General features: G+C 36.2%; 1 protein-coding gene across 4 annotated transcripts in view; it reads right to left on the bottom strand.

Annotated features, from left to right (window-relative positions):
- The window catches only part of LOC146458545 (neuropeptide FF receptor 2-like), a 39,939-nt gene that overhangs the window by 6,565 nt on the left and 6,660 nt on the right, over positions 1-26,714 (bottom strand). The window contains exons 1-4 of one of the 4 annotated variants that reach the window (XM_085090807.1): positions 21,931-24,223; positions 19,893-20,045; positions 19,063-19,333; positions 18,035-18,289 (exon numbers count right to left, since the gene is read on the bottom strand). In XM_085090807.1, coding sequence (XP_084946933.1) covers positions 18,035-18,289; positions 19,063-19,333; positions 19,893-20,020 — 654 coding nt within the window. In that variant the 5' untranslated portion in view covers positions 20,021-20,045; positions 21,931-24,223. Of the gene's footprint in view, positions 1-18,034; positions 18,290-19,062; positions 19,334-19,892; positions 20,046-21,780; positions 24,538-25,553; positions 25,812-26,714 lie in introns of those variants that run through there. The other 3 variants (XM_085090806.1, XM_085090808.1, XM_085090805.1) reach the window with 3 other exon arrangements.

Here is a 26,714-nt window from a genome sequence, read left to right on the forward strand (position 1 = left end):
TCATATATCAAAGATAACAACAATGGTGGAAAAACAGCCAAAGGAATCAAAAAGAATGTCATCAAAAATGATATTCAACATTTTGATTACAAAGATGTGTTGTTCAATGAGAAACAATTATTTCACCAAATGAAAACAATCAGAAGTAACCATCATGAACTTGGTAGTTACACCATCAACAAGACATCGTTGTCATGTTTTGATGATAAACGATATTTGTATCCTGATGGAATACACTCATTGGCCTATGGTCATTATGCTATCCAATGATAGTATCAACTTGTGATCAAAACATTGCGACAAAAACTTGTGACAAAACTTGGTTTTTATTTGTTTTTTGATAAATATTTGATTTGAACACTTTGACTCATCTTTTGTGATGAGATATTTAATTTTAATGTTTTTGGAGAAAATTTTGTTTCAATATCTTTACAATTATTTGGTTTGTTTTTTGTCAAATATTTGATTTCGAGACTTTGTATCATCTTTTGTGGTTTCAATATTTTTGAAAACATTTTTGTGTAATTATATTATATACTATATTTATACAAAAATGAAATCCATTCTGAAAAAACCAAAAGATGTTTCCAAGCAGGTGGAATCATCTCTGTGCCAATTCCTGCATTGCAAAGATGAATGTGAATTTTGTGGATATCATGATGAATCCAAAGTTGAAACACAACAATCAATGCCTGAATGTTGTGAATCACAAAATTTGAGAAACATGGAATGTCAATTAACGTGTGTTGCTTGTGGACAGGTTGTTGGTGAAGAATACAAAACAGAATGTATCAATTTTCATGCCAATTTGTTCAAAATATACAAGAAAACAGTGTATAATAGAAAATACCATTTGTCGCATACATTAGATAAAATTATTTTGAAAAACAAAATTGAAATCAGTTGTTCAACCAATTTCAAAATTCATAAAATATTCGTTGAAATAAACAAAATACTGCCACAAATCAATGGTAAAAGAAAGAGAATAATCAGTTTGAAATATCTTTTGCATAGAATATTGCAATTAATGAAAATTGATTCTTCCCAAATTGAGTTGTCAAAATCCAAAAAAACAATGAAATTATACAATGTTTATTGGGATAAAATTATGGACATTATTGGCCCCCAAATCATGCACATTATTAATCAAACATAAGTGAATATCTGATATTTTTTATCATATTTGTCACCCCATTTATCGACAATCGGCGAATTATCCAAAATGAAATCATCATTTTGAGTAAGCTTGTTTGTCAAATCATCTCTATCAAAATGTCCACTTCTCATTATTTCTTTTATTTCATTTAATAAATGTCCGTAAGTTTGAAAAGCATATTGGCATTGATAAAGTTTGATTTCAACTTTTTTATGCTTCATATAAGCTTGAATTATGACAGACACCGATGATATTGCCAATAATGAAGCTCCACTGGTTGCAACCGATGATGCAATACCACCAGTTGCAAATACAATGGATGAAATATTACCAGCGAATTCCCATTTTTTGAATCTTTTGTATGCACTTTTGTACATCCACATCTTTTTGTGATATGTCATGTAATAAGCTTTCAATTCATCAATTTCTTCTTTTGATAATCGATTTGAAATATGATTGAAATCAATTATTAATTTCTTCTTTTGCATATATTATATGGTTATCTTATTTTTGATGCAATAATAGAGACCAGTTATTTGACCCAAAAACATGCATTTTTTCATCCAAGGATATGTTTTTTTCTCATTAATGGTGTACATGTATCCTTTGTCACGATGATATCTGTTGTAAAATTGGCCATAAGCATCATGTAGTATTCCATGAGACCTGATATATGGTTGCCAACCAAATAATCGATGGAGAATAGCTGTTAACCATCCATCTCCAGGCCCAATTAATCCGATTCCATCATGAATTAACTCTTTGTAAACTTCATCAGGTAAACCTGTGTTGTAATGTTTTTCATACAAATATGTGAATATTACGATACTTTTTATCATGCATTCCTGTCTGGGTAATATTGGAAGACTCAATTTACGGTGAAAATCTATCATCGATGTTCGAATGTGTTCTTGCAATTCTGACAATTCTTTCATTATACAATTTGATTACAATATTTTTATTTAGTTATTTTATGAAATAAAGTAACGGAGTCCACGACCTAGTGGTTATTGTCAGGTAATTGTATCCTAATATATTCAACAAAATACTTCATTGTCCAATCAGATGGATGATTGTTGAAGTAGCAATAATAGTTTTCAAATGACACATCAAAGAAGAATTCCAATTGATCAAATGATGATGACACCAAATCGGATTTGGAATGATGATATCTGTCATTTCTCCTGATATATGTGTTTGTCACAATAATCTCTTGCAATGTATTGATTCCTTTAATGTCATCTTTACTCAATAATTTTATCCATTTGTAATTTGTTTTTGGTATTGTACCACTTTTTCTTCCTATTCTCATTGCAACTTGATTGTTGAGAAACGTTACAGCTTCCTGAGCTTGTTGAGCTTTAAACTGAGCCAGAGCTTGTTGTATTTGTGTTTCAATATATGGTTTGATGATGTCCTCATTGTTGTTAATTAATTGTTGGAGTGAAATTGCATGATTTGAATTAACTCCATCTTTTATCACCAAATGTCTGTTTTCTGTATCCAAATGACCATCATCATTCAGATGTATTGGTTCTCTGTGTTTGTATCCATCTGGGAAATTTTCATGTTCAACTGTGAACTCAATTTTGTTTCCATCATCATCAAGAATATGGTTTCCATTTTCATCTTCAATGTATGGCATATCTATTATATATATAATGTTGATAATTCAAATTGATATTTACCTTGAAAATTACTCACTACACGTCGTCTATCATTTTTATCAATAATGACAGCCATTTCTATACTATGTAATTTTGCATTAGTTGTCATACTATTAATTCCTGATTTGATTGACATTGAAAAAGTATGACGTGCACCCCCTTGTCGCGTCACAATGGATACTGCAGCATTTGTTACTGTTGAAGTTGTTGAAATAACAATTCTTTTTAATCTTATTTGTTCATAAACAATCATATTTGTCCCCACAAAATTTTTAAAAAAACCAAATTTTATTTCACCTTCAATTGTATAATGACATTCAGAATTAACCAACACACGTCTATTAATTGCATCTTGATCAAGTAATGCATCACCAACATTTATGATACGATTATTGTTTACATTAACTATTTTATTAAAATTTGCATGATATCTTTCAAAATAATTAGAGTATAATATTTTCAATTCAAAAGTTCCATTGACAGCAGTTCCAGCTCCAATATTATCCAATATTGACATCGAATCAATACTGACAAATTTTCTTGATTTGGGCAAATCAAATGTATTGCTTCCACTTATTATGTTTCCAATTCTGTGGTATGTGTCAGTGTTGGTTGTTTCACCTTGTTTTTTTCCACGTATTAATAATTGTGCATTTGCAACTTGAATATTGCTTACCAAAACAACTGAATACAAATTGAAATAAATATTTCCTGAGACAGGAATACTGAAATTGTGAAAAACACCACTGGCAATAGTTCCAGTGTATTTCGTTTTGAATAAGTTGGTAAAATAACCCAAATTCATTGCTTCAGAATCAAATATCGGATTTAATAAACCAGAAATAATCTTATTATTCATATCCATATTGACTTTCATCTCCATATCTCCATTTTTATATTCAAACATGACATTGTCCAAGCCATCATACACTCCTGGATAAACGCTATCTGACCAATCTTTGACACCGTAAACAACCAGATGACATTGTACTGGAGTCGCTGTAGCTGTTCCATGCATCGTCAAATAGATGTAATTTGGAGTTTGTTTGCTGTTGTTATTGAATTGAACCAATAGCTTGCTATAAGCAGTGAAATCACGCTGTACAGCTTTGTGGATGTATGCTTCAGAAGCAGTACATGATAATTGAATATTAGTCATTTCTGGTGGGTAGAATTCAAACACAATTGTGTATTTTCCAATAGCAAGAGTATAAATATTGAAACCTATCCTTGATCTGTAATCATTACTTCCACTGTCTTTAATCAATGTGATATCATAAGCTTTTTTATTCTGATGTGGGGATTGATTGAAAGCAGCTATTCCATACACTGTTATATTATATTCTGAACTGCTTTCATCGGTATCTGTAAGATATTTGAATTCATTTGTTTTATGGCTGCTGACAAGATGACTTTGCTCCAATTTGTCATCAAAATATTTTTTGGTAGTAGCATCATTATCATCAGTTGGTTGAGCCATATCTTTTATTTGTTTATTATTCATATCAAGGTTTCCAGTCATTGCAACACTTCCATCTTTTTTCAAATATACACTCAAATCACTTCCAACAGATGGTATTTTAGCTATTTCTGTATCAACATATGCTTTAGTGGAAGCATCATTGGGATTGGAAGGATTTCCAAGAACGATTATTTTATGACCTCTCATATCTAATTCACCACCAAGAGCATTGGGTGTTAACCTGTTGAGAAAGTTATGATCAACGTAGTGTTTATTAACAGCATCGTTATCATCAGTTGGTTGAGCCATATCTTTGATTTTATGATTGTCCATATCAAGGTCACTATTGGAGACTTTTTGTAAATATTTAGTATCACAGAAACCTAAATTAACGACATCATATGTATTTTGTATATTGGCTCCAAGATTAGTAATTTGTTGATTACCCATATCCAGATTTCCAGTCATTTCAACAGTGCCATCTTTTTTCAAATATGTAGACAAATCAGGTGATGGTATTTTTTTAATCTCATCATCGACATATTTTTTATTCGCCGCCTGATCGTTATTATCAGGTTTTAAAACACTAATATCAAAAAATGTTTTCCGTCCAGTAATATGTTGTTCTGTTGATGTAACCATTATTTCACTTTTAGCTCGTCCACCATGGCCATCAAAGTTTTTCAAATCTGGTATATTAAGATGAATGTTTTCATAAGACTGATGCTCCGTCAATAATCGAACATCATTGGAGCTGCCAGCACCGTCTGGCGTGTCTTGTAGATAAATACTATTGGTATGAACACTTCCACTGTTGCTGTAAATTACTGCTTTATTAGCTCGCACATCACCAGGAGCATTATCCAACAATTGTATTTGGCTCTTTGTGACAACATCATTGGGATCAGCTCCTTGTTTAACATTAACAAGTTTTTTGTTTTGTATATCATAATTTCCATTTGGGGTTAATTTAAACCCTATTCCTTGAGGCCCAGCGGCTCCTTGAAGAGGAACCGTTGTGAAAGAAGACGATGAACTATGTTCGTTGAATATTCCCATTTATATCATTTGGTTATATTGTTCCATAAAAATTCCTGTTAATTCTCTTCATGGGCTTATCAACATATAGAAATGAAAATGGCTCTTTGGTTGCTTTAATGTATTTATCCTTTTCGACACCCAACTCACGGGATATCAGACCTCTTTCATTGCTGCTAGGAAAGTCATAGACACAGAAATGAGAGCAATTGAGTCGAATATCTTTTGGTGTTTTGTAGAACGATTGGCTCAGATAAATAACAGAGCAGTTCTTGTGTCTGCCACGAATAAAATAATCAATCAATGGTTTCTGGTTTTTTTCACAAATAAAGTCATCAAATATTACTATCTTCTGGGCATCTTCATCCTTCAATTCCTCCACTGGAATTATATCATCATTGCTACAAACAAGGACATTATACCCGACACTATTTGATATATCAGTCAATGTTTGTAGCATATCCTTGTATTTTTGTTGCTCCAAATTTTTGGCATATAAATGTATTCTATCATAATACAAAAGTGGTTTCATTAGCATATGGTACAATAAATTTGTCTTTCCAGATCCTGAATTACCACATATTAACATCCGAAACGTGTCACTTGGCATGTAACCATACAATCTTTTGAAATTAGTGTTTTTATCATGTCTATCATAATTTGGGATTTCCATGTATATCAATACATTATATAAGTTAATAATATAATGGATCTACAAAGATTAAAACAATTATCTGAAGCCAAGATTAAGGCTGGAACAATAACCAAACAAGTTAGAGATACATTGAAGGAGTACAAGCATGATAAACAAGATTTACAACAAGGTTTATCAGAAACTTTCAAACCAATTATTAAAGCTCAAGAGGAAACAAAACAAACAATTGATGAAAAACAAGACAAACTGATTGAACAATTGGAGAAAAACCAAAAAGCGTTGACTTCAGGTTTGGAAGACATTGCTATGTTAACTTATCAGCCTGAAACACAATCACCAGAAGCAAAGCTACCAATTGGCTATAAACCATTAATGATGTCACCTGATGTTGAATCAAATTTGGATGCTGGTTTTGATATTGATGAAATCCAAAAATTGATGCAATACGATCTTGCACCTCCGAGTTCTGTTCTCCAAGCTTCTATGCAAGGAGATATTGACATCAAGGATTACGATGCTAATATTGGCAAAATGTTGAAAAAACTTGGAACAAAGAAGGGTCCTTTATCCAAGGGCCAAGGAAAGACCAAGAATAAAGACAAAATTGATAAAATAGATGAAGATATAAAATTATTGCAAAAATACAAAGGGCGCATTAAAATAATCCCAGAAGGAATGAAAACCATCAAAAAAGGTTCTGGTTATACGCAACCAAAGAAGAAATACAGCAAAAAATTCAAGAAATTGGGCTCTGGTGTTGTTTATTTCAATGATGCTAATGATTTGATTGACAGAATGGAATTGCTTGGTGGATCCATTTTGGCTGGCAATAATGGAGTCAAAGAGGAATTTTCACAAATAGCCCATAAATTGAATCAACTTGGCTTGATAAACAACAAACAACTCATTGATTTATTGCAACAATATATAATTCGCTAGGACGCGGATTATTCTTGCATAATATATAATCAAATAATATATGCAAGAAAGAGCGATACATATTTCATCTGTTAACCGTCAAAAAATAGGTCGAAGTCGGCCTGAAGACTTTATTATCAAATTTGATCCACCATTGAAGCTTGACACAACAATGAGACATGAGCTAGCTGTTGATCGAGTGTCAATGACATACTCGTGGCATAATGTCAATGCAGGATACAACAATAATACAATAAAATACAGCCCAGATAATGGTACAAATTGGAAGACAATCACATTTGTTGATGGAATGTATTCATATGATGACCTTGATGATTATATCACTCAATCAATAATTCAAAATGGAGATAAACCATCTTCCAGCAAGGGCATCAATCTATATTTTGTGCTTTCATCATATAGAGTTGTCATTGAGCTGGACAACCAATGGCAGCTTGATATTAGAAACTCTAATTTTGGAGCACTTATTGGATTTGAACCAAAGTTAATTAACCAAACTGAACATGGGACAAAATTGCCAAATATTACCAATGATATTGACGTTTTGGACATTAATTGTGATATAATAACTGATAGCCTCAGTGATGGACGATTCACAAATACACTGATAATGATACCCACTGACAATTTAACAAGGAGTTATCCCTTTACTTTTGAGCCAAAAAGAGCATTATTCAGTCCAGTTTCCAAGTCAATTATTTCAGAAATGGGGATAACAGTGACTGACGCTTTGGGTCGGCCAATTGACTTGAATGGCATTGACTGGTTCATGAGCTTGATTCTCAGGTCTAGTTTAATATAATATATCAATATATGGTACGACAAAGTGAATTTAAGCCACGTTTTGACCCAGAATTGGGTCGTTATGCGATGAAACATATCCATGGTGAAGGAATTATGGATGTTTTCAGATCAGTTGGATCAAAACTTTTCGGAAAAACAGCAAAAGAATTAGCTAAAAAAGGAGCCAAAACTGCAGCTGAAAAAGCAGTCACCAAAACTGGTGAGTTTGCTGGTAATAAAGCAGGTGATAAAATAATTCAATTATTGAGCAAAAAACAACCTTCCAAAACAAAATCAGTGACAATGAGCCAACCAAAAATGGAGCAGCCACTGACTGATTTTCAAATAGCTGAGAGAGTTAATAGGATGATATCTGGTGGAAAACTCAAAAGAAGGAGGAAATGAAAATAATGTAACATATCTGTATAAATGAAATCATTCAGAAATCCAAAATACATTGAGAGATACGAAGATGTCTTCTTCCAATTGGAGACACCATTGAATACTGGTAATCCAGGAAATAATAGGTCACAAAAGAAAGATGGTTATCGTTTTGTTGTTGACAACACAGGAGAAGTGACCCCATTTGATTGGTATAATGCAAGAATATCAGTTGGTTTTAAAGTCCAAACAATGCAGAATGCAAATATAGCAGCTGAAGACCATAATGGTATTGTTAATGGTTCACACAGTCTTATACATGATTTCGATGTAAGATTGAATGGTAAAATGGTATATGATTGTAATGATGCAAATCATTGTGTTAATATCAAGAATCTATTGGAATATAGTCCAGGATATGCTCAATCGACAGCAACAAATGAGTTTTTCTATCTGGATACAAACCGACACGCTGAAGAACGATCAGCTGAAGCTAACTACAATAAAGGATTTGCTGTAAGAAAAGCACTTTTGGGTCTTTCAGTGGTTGTCAATACAGAAATACCATTGAATCGATACTCATTCTTTGAAGCATTGATGGATGAGTTATTGCCATCAACAAGATTGGAATTAAATTTGCAGATTGAATCTGATACTATTCTAATATGGCAAGCTGGGGCTGATTGTCGTGTAATTATTACCAGAATGGAGTTGATTGTACCAAGAATCACTTTCAATTCAGAAGGACAATCACTGTATATGAGTCAGTTTTTGAAGCCACATAAATGGGTTTATTTGCGAGAAAATATTGAGAGAAGTAATTCTTCAACACAAAGAAGTGGTCATTTTCAGATAACAAGTGGGATTTCAAAGCCAAGGCATGTATTTGTTTTCATTATCAATGATGCAAATCTTGCTGCACAAACAGTAAATCCATTTTTGTACAATACATTTAGTGTATCAACAGATCCCAGAACATTGCTAAATTGTCATTTATCTGTGGCTAATGGCAATGAATATCCTGATGTACATTACACTCCAGAGGCTGATTTGACTCGAGTTTACAGAGATATTCTCAAATATGTGCATGCAAATAATGAATACAGTCAGGGGACTTTATTGAATGTCAACAATTTCAAAACACTATTCCCATTCTTGTATTTCGATTTAACAAAACAAAAAATGGATATCAAAGATGGTACCACAAAGCTGACATTCCACTATGAATTATCTGGCACAACTGCAACTGCATATTCAGTTTATGCATTGACATTATATGAACAAGAAGCTGAACTCATCCAGAAGGATGGCAAACTATTGTTTCGATAAATGGAATAAATTTTTAATGTAACGTTAGTTATATAAAAGATATGACAACTTATCATTCACATGGAGTAACACTTTCAATTGGGCAAAAAGATAAACTAGCAAAAGCATTAAAAAACAATTCAGCAATAACAATAAGATTATCAAATTCTGAATTAACTGGACCGGATCAGCTGATGTTAACCAAAACACAAATAAATAGGTTGAAAAAGGCAATGCAAAACAAAACTGGAGCAGATATTAAAATAAGCAAAACACAGATACGAAAAGCTGTACAACAAGGAGGCAGTCTTTGGTCATCATTATTCAAAATTGGCACAAAATTACTACCAATGGCAGCAAAAGCAGTTGGACCATTAGCTACTGGAGCACTTTCTGGGCTTGCAAATGTGGGTGTCAATAAAATATTTGGTAGAGGACAAGCTGGTGGTTTCCTCATTCCTCAAAATAAAATTGATCAATTAATAAAATACAAAGATTGGCTCACTGAAGCACAAAAGAAGCAAATTGTCAATGCAATACATACTGGTGGACAGATTGTAATTAAACCAACTAAGACACAATCAGGAGGTTTTTTGGGGACATTATTGGCTTCAATTGGCATTCCAATGGTTTTGAATGCATTAATGGGCAAAGGGTTACAGGTGGATAGAAGTAGATCCAGAAGATCGGTCCCAGTTTTTGTTCCAAACACAACCAAAAAAGATGGTGGTTTGGTCCTACCACTTAATTATAGACCCCCTCCATTTTTCGGTACATGGGATCAGTATGGTAAAGGGAAAAAAAAAACCAAAAAAGGAAAAGGTCTGTTGTTAGGCAAAAACAGTCCATTCAAGGGGATTCCATTAATCGGAGACATTCTGTGAAATTCATAAATAAACCACTCAGTAACTTTGAACTCATTGACTGGGTCAAAAAACTCAAAATAAAACACTTCAGAGGCATTTACAGCAGAGATAATCTACCACAAAAGATGAAAAAAGATGAAGTTGGTATCATTAACCTGGATTCACAGATTGGACCAGGTACACATTGGGTTGCGTATCGAAACGGAGACAAATATGTAGAATATTTTGATAGTTTTGGGTTAATTATGCCAAAAGAAATTATGCAATTCATGTCAACAAGTGGCAAACAATTGAAGGGTTTTATGCAAAACTATCGTAAGTGACGATTTTGGCCATTTTTTTAAAATGTCATCCAAATGAGCTGAATTTTTGCATGTGGTCTTTGATTTAATAGAAAAACATTGCCCTGTATTTTTTTTCGCAAATTTCTGCTTCATTTTGAAGAAAAACCTTAAGCAAAAAACGCGTCGGTGTTCTTTGCATTCTTTTATTCAAAGCGTAAACAAAAGAAACCGATTTAGTTCTTTGTTTCGTAAAATCAACCGAGCGGGAAATCTGAAGTTCAATATGAATAACAATGGTACTTTTAACCTTTTTTGCACAATAGTTATCTGTGTACGCCGCCGTGGCACACTCGGTTAGGCGAGCGGAAACTCTCTCCGGAAGGTATCCGGTTCGATGCGCGCGCGATTTTTTTTTTTATTAATTTTTTTTTTTTAGTAAGCAGGGTTTGGGTGTATTTTTTTCTTTTGCCAGTTTGGTCTTCGTTTACGCCAAAAAAAAACGAAGCCAAATGCGTCAAAGAATGGGCCTCGAAAATGTAGGCGGTTTGAAGCCCAAGCCACGGTTCCTTTTTTTCTGGGTTTTGTTTTTTGGATGATCAACTGAACAAAAAAATCCACTTCGACAGGAGCCCATAACTGGCTCCTGACTTTGTCGATCCAAGCACAGGGAGCGGAGGAGTCAAATTTGACCGCATTTCCAGCAAAATTCACCGTAAAATCGAATCTTGTTGATTCGAATCACCGTACGTGATTTCGTGTCACGCGTCTCCTGGATGAATGGGTAAACAATCATAGCAGTTTAATATACATGCTCCTTAAACAGCTGCTAAAAGAAAGCCTGGAAAAAGTTCAACTTGAACTTTACAACGGTATCTGTTTGTTTGTTTGTTTTTGTTCGAAGATAACCAATCACTCTAAATGGATGCCGAAAAAAAAGCTTCTTAAAGCTTATATCCAGTCTTTGTAATGCAAAGCATCAAAATCACGAAACAACAAAACGAAATCGAAGGCGGAAACAGCACATGCCCATTCTAGCCGGTGTATTAATTAATGTAGCCTCATCAGGCTGATTTTACTTTGTTAACCTGAAAAGTTAGCGTTTACCTAGCCTAAATGCTACATAAGTTAGAAGTTATAAACAGCTTAACAACGAAAAAGCCTCCGACTAGATATTTTAAAAATCACAGCCTTTAATGTTTATGCGTTTTGTAAACGATTAACCAACGATTCATCAAAAATAAGTTATTGTAGCTAAAAGCCGGTCTTTCTGTAAAGCAAAGCTTAATTGAAAAAAGAATAGAGGCGACAGAAACGATATCGATTCTTTTTGGTGCCACCATAAAGAACTACATCGATGCGTGTCAAAAACATATCACCGTGCGTTGTGTCAAATCCGTCGAGAAGTTGCTTAAATAGCCAATTTTTAAATTATTCCACCGTTTTCTACGTTTAAGTCACAATTCGGTTTAAAATACCCTCGCAGTACAATCTCTGTTGTGTTGTGCAAATCTTGCCATGGGTTAGAAAGACGGTCAAAAGGTTGGCAGTGTAACGCATACTTATGAGTTCTCTACTAAGCGAATTTTATCCAAATAGCCCCTGTTACTGTGCGACGAGGAATAACCGTTAATATTTGAAATAAATGTGATGGTATATTTTCAAACATATGTATTTCGTCCTTATTTATTTTCTTTACCCATACATTCCAAGATTTGGCTGAATTGCCGATATCGCGTGTAGTTTATCACTGGTAGTGACTGATTTTAACGCATGCGTAAAAGACATGAGAGTCAATGTATCAAAATAACAATCCCACAAGGATGTCTTGATCTGCCTTGCCGCTAAATAAATACGTAGCTTGCCTGAGGTAATTAGTAGGCGCGGTGGTTAGCTTACGGACTACAGTTGCAGGAAAAGCGCCGGTTCTTGCGTCAGCACACCGAAGCAGCCCTGCATGCAAGGTGACTAAGATTACCTCGCACTGTAAGCTTGCGCATTTTTTTTTTCCATCCTTTCCCAAATCCATAACATCAAAATTTTGTTTTGAAACCCCTTAACTAGTGCTATCGGAGCTAAAGAAGCTCAAGTTACAAAATATTTATGCCGTTAATATTCGAACAGCTGGCATTTCCAGTAAAAGACTCAGCGCGCAACGGCCGGAAACCGTAAGTTCAGCTAAATAGGCCTTATCACGGTTTTCGACGCCATTTTGACGAGTAGGCAAACAGGCGTGAAATAACAGTGTTTGTATGCTGGGATGGGAATCCAATATCAAATAAATTTAATAAAAAATCGCTTCTGAAAAATTCATGAATTGGAAACTTTTGGCACTAGGAAAAGGATTTTAAGAATAAAAAAATGGAGGGATGTAGCTTTGCCAGAAAGCGTCCAGTCGTGTTTTGAACTTTCCATACATTTCCCTGTATTTTTTTTCCGCGAACTATTTTTAGTAGCAGTTCACGGCTGGTTCGCTATACGGACAAATGGACGTTTGTTTGTCTGCTTGTGTTCTTTTAATGTTAATTTTTTTAGCCTTTTAAATAGTAAACCTGAAGCGAATAAAATGGGACGTATTCAGGTGATGAAATCCAGGAAAGAGATTCAGTATTGTGTGGCTATTGGTGTTTGTATTATTTATTTGAGAGACAAAAGGGTACAAGTATATTGAAAACAATCCACAATGCACATTTTGACATGAACAATCAAAGTGTCAATCATAATTTTATAATCCAATATTTTAAAAAATTATCTAATTAGTTTGTATAATGGTTGATATAAGATATTGTGAAGAGTGTGATGAATACACAGAATTTTCAGGAAAATTATGTTTATGGTGTACATTGGTAACAGATTCTGAGTCAGACTCTGATGATAATTAATCTAATATAGTGATATAAAATGGTCAAATCATATTGTGTTAAACAAAAGAAAGAAACTGAATGTGTTCAGCCTTCAGGTTACAAGCAAGCCAAAAATGGTCGGCTTATGTTCTTCTGTACATGTGCTGAATGTGGGATAACTAAAACCAAATTTGTTAAAAAACAGGGAAACTAAATAGCCCCTCTGAAGGGGGGGGCATAATGGATACTTTAGCATCAACTGGTGCTGATATGTTAATTCAACATGGATTACCATGGTTGGGAAAGAAAGCGGTTGAAATGGGTCGATATTATGGGTCTGAAGCACTTAGAAACCCTAAATTGCAAAAAAAAGCTATTGATTATGCTATCTCTAAAGCAACTCCTTTTGTTCAAAAGACTGGATCAGAGATGTTTGATAAATTATCAACCAAAGTAAGGCCAAAAAAAAGGTACAAAACTGACCGAAAAGAACTTGATGGTGGTAATTTAGATACAATTTTAGAACAATTTGGCACACCAGGTAAGGTTGCATCGAAGTCGATGGATGTTGTTGGAACATTAATTCCATCAACAAATGAAGTCTTTGATAGATACAAATCCGGTGACATTGCCAAAAGTGCATTTAGCACAGATACTGGTATATTGTCGAGTCAATTTTGGTCTGGCAAGGCTGGGAAAAATACATTAGAAAAATACAAAAATTATCCATGTGAAAGCATGGTAAAAATTGGGAGCAAATTTCACAACACACCGAAATGCTCAAGTTATGATGCAATTGGTTGGCACCCACCAAATTGGGATGAATATGAAAGAGGCATGAAGGGTCGTCCCAAAAGTGGTGGATCAATTGATATACACAAAATGATAGGTAAATTACCGCGTCCAAAATCTGGATGGGTATTACCTGGACACAAATACACTGGTCCATACAATGATTTGGAAAATCAAGTCAAATATAACCCCAAAACTGGACAAATATTGGAAATATATGATAAACCAACAGGCAAAACAGATGCAATAGCCATGCAACATGATGTTGATTATTCAGTCTGCAAAGATGATAAAAAATGTAAATTAAAAGCTGACAAAAAGATGGTAAAGTCATTGGATGCTGTTCCATATTCCGAACGACAATGGGGACATTGGTTGGCAAGAAATGCAATAAATACAAAACAGAAACTGGGTCTTGGGGTTCCAAAAAACGTCAAAAGCCGTCGGGTAAAGAGGAAAACTGGCAAGAAGAATTAGCTAAAGAGCTGCATAAACCCATAAGACGTAACTTTACTCGGCGGCGTGTTATTGTAAATAATATTGATGAAATATGGGCTGCTGATCTTGTTGAAATGCAACAATTCAGTAAATGGAATAAAGGTAATAGGTATCTTCTCATGACTATAGATGTTTTCAGTAAATACGGATGGATTGTTCCATTAAAAGATAAAAAAGGTGAGACCATAACGAAAGCATTTCAAAGCATATTCAAAGAGGGTCGAAAACCAAAGTATCTGTGGACTGATAAAGGCTCAGAGTTCTACAACAAACATTTCAAAGACTTGCTCAATAAACATAACATTACACTGTATTCGACTGAAAATGAAGAGAAGTCATCAGTTGTTGAGCGATGGAACCGAACGATTAAAAATAAAATGTGGAAACGATTCACTGCTCAAGGCAATACAATGTATCTGGATATTTTGCCTAAAATATTGAAGCAGTATAATAACACTAAACACAGTTCAATAAAAATGACACCGACAGAAGCATCTAAGAAAAAGAATGTAGGAACTGTTTACTTCAATCTATTTGGCAATTTGAAACCAGTATCAAACAAGCCAAAATTCCGAATTGGTGACAAGGTTCGAATATCAAAGTACAAAAGAAAAGTGTTCGATCGGGGTTATACACCCAATTTCACAGAAGAGGTTTTCTTTATCGATAAAATACAATACACTAATCCAATCACATACAAACTGAAAGATCTTAACAACGAACAGATAAAAGGTAGCTTTTATGAACCGGAATTATTGAAAGCTGAACAGGAGTTATTCAGAATCGATAAAGTTATTAGGAGAGATTACAAGAAGAAACAAGCTTTGGTAAAGTGGAAAGGATACAGTGATGAATTCAATTCTTGGATTCCAATCAAGGATTTAGTTGATGTGCAAAAATAAATACGGTGTAAGGTCATTTTATCATTACAGCAGTCACGGCCTCACGAATATTCGATAGCGATAAATCTATTGTTGGATGCAAAATAAATGATATTCCTTACCTCAAAAAGCGTCTACAAACATCAGAACAATGAAAGTGGAGAAATAAATGTCCAAATATCCGAGAAAAGGAACGAAAAACATCAAAAACACAACTCGTTTCAAAATGGCGACAAAATGGCCGACACGTGTGTTAACAAACTAGTGTCCAGTCCGCTTTGGGTTGTGTGCATGAAAGCGCATGCGTGTTAATCCAAATCAAGCAATATTACGCAATATACAGAAAAATAGCACCACAAGTGTAAAAATTTCAGAACTGAGTGTAATATATAGGTAATCGGGTCATTATTACATTAGTTCACAAACTCTGGTGAAGCTTTAGGGTGGTGTCAGCTGGCCCCTGACTGAAACCTGTTTAACGGCTTGTGCAGATGGTGAATTACTGAGTAGTGTGGGATGTCTTCCAGTAGACGGTACCTCCAGGGTGAGCCCGCTCAGGCCCTACTGGTTTACAGCGGGGTGCTCAGAGTTCGTCCCAGGACTCAACCTCGGTCCCAGAGGTAAACTGGGAAAGGGACAGCCGCCTTGTCAGCGGCGGGTAAAAGACCTGGCAGGGGCCAGGCAAGTAAACAGCCAACCGAGCACCCCACGTTCAGGGTTTTGTCCATTTTCGTGACAAGTCACACAACGTCACGCGTGACAGTAACGGCATCCAGTCACACAACAACCATAATGATTATTTTTTTATCCAAATTGGTGTTCAAAAATATTGTATTCATCATTCAAATCAGCGATTGATGAGTTGGTTGGATTTAATCGATGATTGTTTGTGAGTTGGTGTCATTTATGAAAAACCTAAATTTAGCGTCTCCGTTGCAGGAGTTTTGAAAAACCGAGGATTTATGTTTTTAGGTTTTTGAGAAACCGAGGATAAAAATTTAGTTTTTTGAAAAACCGAGGATTTACGTTTTTAGGTTTTTGAGTTTAGGTTTTTGAGTTTAGGGTTAAATTCAAAGGCTAAGTGGTAATTTATGCAGTTATTGGGGTGAGATAATGTGGAGTTAATGGGTTTTAGGAAAAAATTGGATTTATAAGGATTTGTATGGGATTTTTGATGATTTTTTGAAAAGTGGTCTCATAAGCCCAAATATCTAACTACTTGTGACTGGTTGATTCTTGATCACGTGCCCCAGATCACGTGCCCCTGATGTTTCCCGAGACGAACATCAGGACTCTCGGGAAAACAAAACTGTTTCTCTCGGGACCATAAATTAAGTGTATAGTGTAGCCAGCCTTGCTCCACAAGTCCATCTTCGACAAACAGATAACACAAAAAGATGGAGGTGAAACATATGTAATATCATGTCTAGTTATCAAATACAGAGGTCGTGGGTTCAAATCCCGCCACGGGAAAAGATTTTTCTTTGACCTCAGCAAACCAAATTTCCTTCACAAGGCTAGCAAGCCCGTAGCACTCACATTATACAATAGGCCAGTTCCGAGTTGTTGTAAACCTCATTATGAAAGCGAGGCTAAGTGCAAAGTTTTTATTCTGAAAATTAGTTTTCATTCATATGCAAAGTCTGCAAACAAAACTGAAAAGAGAATGATGATTATTCAAGAAAGTGACGCAGGCATACTCGGGAAAAAGAAATCCGAGTGCTCCTATCAGGAGTCGAACCTAAGACCTTCCGATCACTAGTTCGGATGCTCTACCACTGAGCTACAGGAGACTCGTGGGAGCTAAGGCCATTAAACTAGGTTGATGGGACAAACATCCTGCATACTGCTAGGATTTGAATGTCGAACGTGTGGTATACGAAAGAAATGTGATGGTATATTTCCAGCCTGGTGAATGAATGAGAATGATGATTATTCAAGAAAGTGACGCAGGCATACTCGGAAAAAAGAAACTTTCTTTCGTATACCACACGTTCGACATTCAAATCCTAGCAGTATGCAGGATGTTTGTCCCATCAACCTAGTTTAATGGCCTTAGCTCCCACGAGTCTCCTGTAGCTCAGTGGTAGAGCATCCGAACTAGTAATCGGAAGGTCTTAGGTTCGACTCCTGATAGGAGCACTCGGATTTCTTTTTTCCGAGTATGCCTGCGTCACTTTCTTGAATAATCATCATTCTCATTCATTCACCAGGCTGGAAATATACCATCACATTTCTTTCGTAAAACTGAAAAGCTTTTGCACTTAGCCTCGCTTTCATAATGAGGTTCACAGCTACTCGGAAATGGCCTATTGAACTGCGGATGAAAGAAGATACCTAAATTGATAAAGTACTGCACCCTTATTGCAGGGATCATAGGTTCGAAAGCAGTTCAAGTCTGAATTAGTCAATCGTAACAACCCACCACCACCTAAAGAATTTTTAAATTATCAAGCTTAAAGAACTATTTTTAACATTTCAAACCTGTTGTCTGCTATTGTCTCCATCAGGATCCGCAGGTTTACACCACAATGTATAAACGACTCTGGAGTATAGAACAACCATGATCAACACAGGGAGAAGAGCCACGGCCAAGAACCAAATCAAGCTGTGAGCTTTGCCCATCCATTCCTCGGACCACATAAGCTGGCATGAATTTGTTTCTTTGACAAAATTCCTAACCATGAACTCTGGAAAAACTATAACCACTCCAAATGTCCAAGAACAAGGTATAATCACCTAGAATGACAACAAGTGAACTATATCATCCTGTATAATGCTCTTTACGGTTACAAGGCCGATTGGTTTCTGGCGTTTAGACCCAAAACCACCATGTTTGATGCCTTTTGTGTTTTTAGAAGATCTGAAAGTTAAATGAAAACATTCTAGGGAGTTCTCGGTGACATTTTATTTATGGAAGCCAAGAAAGTATTACTCAACGTCATCTTGATCGGGAAGAACCACATCAAGATGGTCAAGATTATTCTAAGGAGTTTATTTTTTGAAAGAGCGTTAAATTTTTCAGCTAAAAAGGCTTTTTTTTACCATTATCCGGAAAAGTCCAATTCTACGGAGAGCTGACGTTTCGCCAAGCGCTAGCCCTTCGTCAGAGGGACGACTGGTTAATGCTTTCACGAAGAGCTAACGCTCTAAACGTCAGCTCTCGAATCTCTTTACGCTGGCCAAATTACGTTATCAGCTAAGTTGATAAAACCAAATATTCGTTTCACAGCACAGCACCACAGTTTCTTTACAAACTAATCCCCTTATCCACGGCCTTTTTTTAACCTTCAAGATTAAATCTTAGACAGATTCTCGTACTCAGAAAACCGCTAAGTAATAGGATGTGTGTGTATAAGTAATGCTATTCTGATTTTAGTAAAGGTTTTTGGCATCGACAAAAGGAATATTGCTTCAGAGAGAAGTAATTACGAAACTAAACCAGTAGACGTGTAACTGAAAACAATTGAAAATGCCGCACTTATCTGAAATGGAGATTATCTTTAGCACACCTTTAACTTGCGGTTGGTAAGCTTTCCCTTGTCTCCATGGGGATACATGACCGAATAGTAACGTTCAGTTGCCATGGTGACCAAAGTGAATACAGAGGCGGCACTTGCAACCCAAGCAAAGTTTCCACCCGTCAGTACCCTACAGAGTATTGTGCCAGAAATCCCCTCTGGGTGGGTGAAAGTGTGTATAAAGATGTACTGTGGTGCAAGAAACATAGCCACAGTCATGTCGGCGACAGCAAGGTTCACCAGAAGATAATTAAATGATGTTCTGTGGAAAATTGGTGAGTTAGTTTAAAAGCATCAAACTGAATTGCTGAAGTGTAGAGCATTGTTAAAATACTGATTACAACGACGAAAAAATAAGGTGATCGCATTTTATGCAAGTAAAGGCTGCAGTGTGCTTGAAGCCACTTGAAGTTATGTTTTGAGGCTTTACAGCAACGTGTTAACGCTAATAAGTCAAGTAAGCATTTCGTCTCGTAAAGTAAACCGCGCAGTTTACATTAACATGAAACATGTGTTGAATTTTAATGTAAACTGCGCGGTTCACTGTACGAGAAGAAACACTTCCCTGATTTACTCAGTGACACGTTGATGTAAAGCTTCAAAACATGACTTAAGGTGGCTCACATCGGTTTCCAGCACTTATAGTTTGATCGATCATTACTGCCAGTCTTGATAATCTGAGTATTGCGTACAGGCGACATGTTAACAAGATTGCTCTATTAATCTCATCATATTAATATACTAATAACCGATAATGTGTTTCCATGGGGAAATGCCGTTACTTAAGAGTATTTCAAACAAATTGATTATAACTGAACTACCTCATGTCTCGATTCTTCAGTATGATAAGACAAACCAGAGTGTTCCCTGCGATATTCGAGATCGCCAGTATCGAATGAACTGTTGTTATAGCGATCTTCGCTGATTCAGAATTCGCGTATAGAGACATCACTTCATCTCTTCATTTCACCGTGCTGAAAGAAAGAAAGTAGTGGCTTACCCATACATTCAACTACATGTCGATAAACTATTCACAAGACTCAAAGATTTAACTGTTTCACCCTACTGGCTTCCACACTAGCTTCAACCAACCGGTTAAAGGGGAATCAAGGTCTTTGTACCACTGATGACGCCATCACTTTTACCGCCATTTCTTATAACAAGAAAGTCTTGCAAAGTATGCCTATTTTAGCACAATATAATGAGCCAGAGATACACACAATAGACGTGAAATTTTCCTTCATAAAATAAGGTATAGTAATACCTCTTCTCATCTTCGGTACAAAATTACTGCTTCAACATCACATTATAAATGGTGATGTCGGACGAACTAACAAATAAGAAAGAATGATTGGGCTGAGGCGGAATCAATGTTTCAAGAAATGAAGGCAGTCATGTCTTTTGAAGAGAGAATCTAAGGTTAAAAGAATATTTTTGACGAAACATTTCAGTGCAATTTAGCTGTAACAGCTCTTCCTTCCTTGGCAAATCTCCAGCTTTTTTTTCAGGCCGCAAATGTGAATATGAATGTAAGCGTATATTTAGGGTTTACTGATTTCCCTCATTTTAACTATTTTTGGTGTAGGGAACAAAGTTTCAATACTTAGTATAGTGCGTCGAACAGTTTTATTAAGCCAAATATAATTTCACAATAAATCTTAATCTTTATATGTCCAGTGAAAAACGCTGGACAAACTATCTTAACGAACAATTTGTTCTTGAACTGAGCAAGTGACTTCAGCTGCCGTGTCTGTTAAACAACTGATTTCCTTCGTAACGAACATATTAAAATCTAGGTTCGTTTTACATGCCTTGACACCTTTTACAGTCTTTTATTCTATGTTGTTCATTTCTATAACCTTAAATTGAAATCTTTTTCGACAGAAGCTTAGTTTGAATCAGTACCCATTGAGCTAGCGATTTACATATACATTCCCCTATCGGAATTCTGATCCGTTTTGAAAAATTACAAAATTTAGCACAAGTAAGCAAAACCGAACTTGTTAAATATTCTTTTGACTTAGAGGTGCTGAACAGCTGAAATTACCCGAGTTCAGCATAACATTATTGCTCTATCTTCCATTAAAAACTCGTGAAATTTGTTTAATATGGTAAAATCACATAAATACCCGGACTTGAAAACGATTGCTACGGACTCAGAGCAAGGAATGATGTCCTCTCTGGAACAACACGGTGTGGAGTCTGAGTGAACTCTAAAATCTGCCCCGTGACATGAGTTTCAAACTTATTCTGTCAATATTTCAGTCTGTAATTTCTTATCCCACGTTCTATGCGATGTTGACAACTCAGTACCTACAGTAAAATGACTGGTGGCTTGGCTAGGCCAAGGTTCCTTTTCATTGTGTCCGTGTTTAAGAGCTGGTTTTCTACTTAGAATAGTATTTTGATGCCTTCAATTTTAAGAAATCCATCGTTCTCATCTAGGAAAATGCTGAAATCAAGAAATGATGGTGAAATATTCTTTTGCTGAAATAATTTTAAAATATCAGAGGCTCAGTCTTCAACACAGAGATGGGGTAAGCGAAAAATTTTTCAAAACTGATTAATCTTAACCCATTTTTGGCACCTTTATAACAAAAGAGTTGAAATGCAGTTAACATTACTAGCTATTCTGCGTGTAAACAGCCAAGGAAACATTCGCCAATTAAATGCTAACCAAACCAGGAAGAACAAATTGTCTGTCAAAAATATACTACAACATATAGTTAATTATTATATTTTCTCGTTGGGCATAGTAGTTATAGTTTCCCTTTCGTATGCTGTACACGATGGTTGTACGATTCTCTGTATGATAACTATGAATGTAGGAGGTACTTCAAAGGAAAAAAGTAAAATTACCTTGGAGATGAAAACCAGTGTGCTTGTCCTGACTTGGGGCAGCTGGTCCACTAACAGTAACAGCATAAACAGCAACTAATATGTAAACAGAGTATACTATTGCCTTGCAGATGTTAATGAAATTAATTTTAATAAAGTAGGCTCTGTCCAAATTGGCTAGTATTCCAATTTCACTGGAACAAATGGCATTCCAAAATGCTTAAAAATGGTTAAAACATTTCTTAAAGAAATAAGCTTTAGGCTACCAGACTGCAGCCTATGACGAATGATAAAAGACGTGTGAATGCATGAATATATAAGCATATTAAGTAGGTGCAAAAAAAAGCCGAACGTTTTTAGGTTTTAATATGTATAATCCTGGTTACTAATCCAATTTTACGCGTAACTGAGTTAAATGTTCTCTTTTTTCTTGTAAAGTTTAAACTTCACAGTTTTTCCACATTTGCTATGATGGATCGCTCATGAATGTTTTGCAGGTTTTGTTTTCGTACAGTTTTGAGCGACAACCAACAGGCCTTCCTTGAATCAACATCGTTGAAGGAACTATTCCAATAGCCTCTGGCAATGCTTTGAGCAAAATAGGCCCTTATCACGGTTTTCGACGCCTTTTTGACGAGTAGGCAAACGCGTCTTGAAATAACAGTGTTTGTATGGAAATCCGATGTCAAATAATTTTCATAAAACATCGCTTCTGAAAAATTCGTGAATCAGTGGAAAATTTAAGCACTATGCAAAGAATTTTACAGAAAATAACTGAGGAATGTAGCTGTGCTAGAAAGCATCTAGTTGCGTTTTGACATTTCCATACATTTGTCTGTATAGGAAACCAGCCGTGAACTACTACTAAAAATACTGAGTTCGCAGGAAAAAAAATACAGGGAAATGTACGAAAAGTTCAAAAAACGACTGGACGCTTTCTCGCACAGCTACATCCCTCCATCCCTCCTTTGTTTATGCTGCGTTCAGGAATATGAAACGTTTCCTTTGTTAATTTTAGAGTTTTCACAAATGCCATTTTACTTACGTTATGAAGTATTTTCTTGCCCGAAGTCTTGAAATTGTATTATGTGGTTTGCGAGAAATTGAAAGTCAATAAAGCAACCAGTAACAAGTTTTGATTAACTGCGCATGCACGACAGAAATTAATAGGATGAAATGTATGCAAAGCGCTTGAGTTCTGTAGGAACTGACTAGCACATTACTAATCTAACATAGTGATTGGTATACAACATACTTGGTGATTTATAGGAAAAGAAAATGGCTTTTTAATTGCTATGATGGATAGATGACCAATGGCACGAGTTACAACTGAAATTATACGCAAATGTCGGCTAAACAATTAACGGGTTTCCTTAATTTTTTCTTCTTCTTTACTGCTAGCTTCAATTACTCAGACATCGTTGTCAAACAAGTCTGGCACGTTCCCACAGATTTTGCATGTCACGTAGTGTAAGTGTGCAGACCACGTAAAGAAAACTGTCTTTGACTATATGTCTCGGCCAATGTCATTTCCCCTTGGTGCTTAATCCCGTTTCCTGAGTAGGAAGGTTGCTACTGTAGGGGGCCCATTTGGTGGTTTTGCACTGGGGATACTGATCACCTTAACATTCAAATGTCTTAAGGTCCCATCCTTTGCTCCCCTCTCCTGGGTGCCCACTTTCGCAGTACCTTAATTTATTTAAGTGGTTGATTGAAAAATGTAGTTAAATTATACTTAGGCTGGTTTTGATCAAGATAGGCAATATAACGAGTTAACAATGACTTTTGAGTGAAATTAGGCACAAATGTAATAGATTTCCTTTCTTTCTTCTGTTGCATTGCTACCATGACCGTTTTCCGTAACCTCTACGGTCACTGTCCACGTTAAAACAAACTATGTCTGTCTATTCCTATGTTTGTGTCTATGTCTACGTCTGTGTCTATGAAACAAAATTGCTCTAAACGCACTATAAATTACGGTTATAAACTATACATCGATGATAATAAAATGCCTTTTTTGTACATTCCGATTTTATAGACGGAAGTCTGAGGTTGTCACTTTGCCTTGTCCTTCTATTTAAAATACCTCTTTTTTATTTAAAATAATCCGTTAAAATTGCGGGCAGCGATTACTTAAACATTTCTTCACTAAATTCAGCACATTCCTCTCTCGTCTACACTCTAGAGTATCATAGCCAAGTCTGTGTTTATGTTTATGTCTATGTCTGTGTCTATGTCTATGTTCATATCCACTTCTATGTGTCTGTGTGGCAAACATTTCCCCTTAGAGATTCATCCTGTTTCCTGGGGTTAGTCTGTGGTCATGCTGATAGCTTCGATCCCCTGAATTTCTCCGATCCTGTATTTTGCTGGTCGACAAATGCAGCAGATCATTCCCTTGATCTTGTCCCTGAATCGTTGATTCACCAGAGCGTACACAATTGGGTTGATAGCGGAATTGAACATGATCAGTACATGAGCAGCAGCATGTGTTGCATCATTGATGTCATAATCGGGAATATAAGTGGAGAGGATGTAGCTTGTTGACGGAAGTATCCAGCACATGCCAAAGATGACACTGACAGTTATTGCCATTAAGGTGACTCGCTTCCGTACCTTAAGCACACCCTGCGGAAAAAATACAGCTCAATATCATTACATACGAGCCATTAAATTACGCATGATGCCTAGAACATAATGAATGTAACTCACAAGAACCTTGGGAACAAGTGAGTACAAGGAAGATAGGAGTGAAGCTAGGACATAGGTGAGGCAATGTGAAATTAAACAGTCATTTCGATACACTCATGGGTTGTCCAAACAAGCAATGAATTGATTAGGTTTGATATAATTTTGAACCAGCAGTGTTGAGACAAATACAGAGGAGATAACCATCCTCTCAAGCCTCTGAAAAAAATCTTCCGTCGACCAACACTCGAAATAATTCATTTTAAGGTAAAGTCGCACTGCGAGCCTATTTGGCTCACACGACCGGAGTTAAACCCAATTTCTATAGCATGAAGCGATCAGGGCCCAGTTGCTCGAAGCATGGTTAGCGCTAACCCGGGTTAAATACCATAACAACCTATGGGTTTTATTAGAGAGATTTAGCATCGCGTTTACGGCAAACGGCAAACGCCAGGCTGAAATTTTCTCTTTGATGAAAAACAATGAAGCTTATTTGGTTTAAGCTTATCTCCACCCAGTCGGCGACAGCTATCGAGCAAACACGAAAAAGAGCGAAGTGAGTACTGACGAGAAACACAAGTTTATGCATTTTAGAACAAACAGCGGGCTTGACGTTTCCCGTTTGGCGTTAGCCGTAAACGCGAAGCTAAATCTCTCTAATATCTCTTGACCAATGGTTAGCGCTAACCATGCCTCGAGCAACTCAGCCCAGGGGAATTGCTACTCCCCCTGGGCAGGATGCTAGGCCATCGCAGGGTTACCCCTAGCAGTATGTCGCCGGTACACATTCATACACCTGGGTAAGAGAGACAATGTGGAGCAAAGTTTCTTGTATAAGGAAACAACACAGCAATGCAGAGACCAACCTATCCTTGAATCAGCGCCCCGGGCTACCCACTACACTACCGCATCCCCACCTTATTTCATTATAATGTTAATTTGTTTTCATTTCAAACCTGTTGCCGGCTTGCCGTGCCCCCATTGGGCTCTGCACCTTTCCACCACAAAGCATGCACGACTCTGGAGTATAGAACAGCCATGAATGTGACAGGGAAAAGAGCCACGGCCAAGAACCAAATCACGCTGTGAGCTTTGCCCATCCATTCCTTGGGCCAGATAAGAGTGCATGAAACCAGCTCTTCGTCAAAGGTTCTAACCATAATTTCTGGCAAATCTATAACCACTCCAAATATCCAGGAGCAAAGTACAATCACCTAGAACAATAACAAGTGACAGGTATCTTGCCAGATGCGCCTTGATGCTGCAGGATTTTTGTCATAACGTACGCAGGCCATAAACCCCAGAGGGGAGGGGATAGTCCTGTATATTATTACCGACGGGGATGCGCGAAGGTCTTTTTGGCTTTGAAATTAGCAAGGGGACTGAGGACTTTGGCGGTTGAAAAATATTTGGGGTGAAAAGATTTTGGTAACGACTTTTTGGAGGTTTCACTCAAACTGAAAACCAGGGCTTTCAACTTCTTCCCTAAAATGCCTGTGTTGTAAGCACCCCACCCCCAACCATAAATCATATTCCATGGCTTCCGCCTTTTCGAAAGATTTGGAAGTAAAATGGGCGCATTCTCAAGAGACAACATTATCGTTTAACGCAGATTTAAACACGTTAAAATAAACAATTTAAAATCCTTTAACGAAAAGAGGATTCCTCCAAGTCTGTGAATAATTGTGGAGGTAATGTTAAGATATTTATGCAACGAAGTGGTGATTAAAACATAAAAAAAGATGAAAACTTCATAAAATAAACACTTTCAACACATCACATGTTTAACTCGGCCGTTAAAAAACTAGTTTGGGCGATCTTGTTTATCTCCTGGGCCAGATTATACTGCTGAAAAATCTGTTCGGTCAAATATCCAATATGATGGAAGGCTGCATGAAGTCGAGTTCAACGGACGAACTTACCAGTGATGTGGTCGCTGAGTAACAGCATGTCATTATGTGTGTAGAAAGAAACATTACGAAGTCTTTCTAATTATCGTTACCTTTTTAGGGAAGGCCAGGAGCTACTGGCTGGGATCCTCTATCTGTGTTAATTCCTTGAGTCTACCCTTTCCAGAGAAGATTTATTTTTAGAACTGCTTTTCCCGCAAAAAGGTA

Source organism: Pavona decussata, unplaced genomic scaffold, assembly GCF_977016875.1.
Source record: "Pavona decussata unplaced genomic scaffold, jaPavDecu1.1 SCAFFOLD_233, whole genome shotgun sequence".
Lineage (NCBI taxonomy): Eukaryota > Metazoa > Cnidaria > Anthozoa > Scleractinia > Agariciidae > Pavona > Pavona decussata.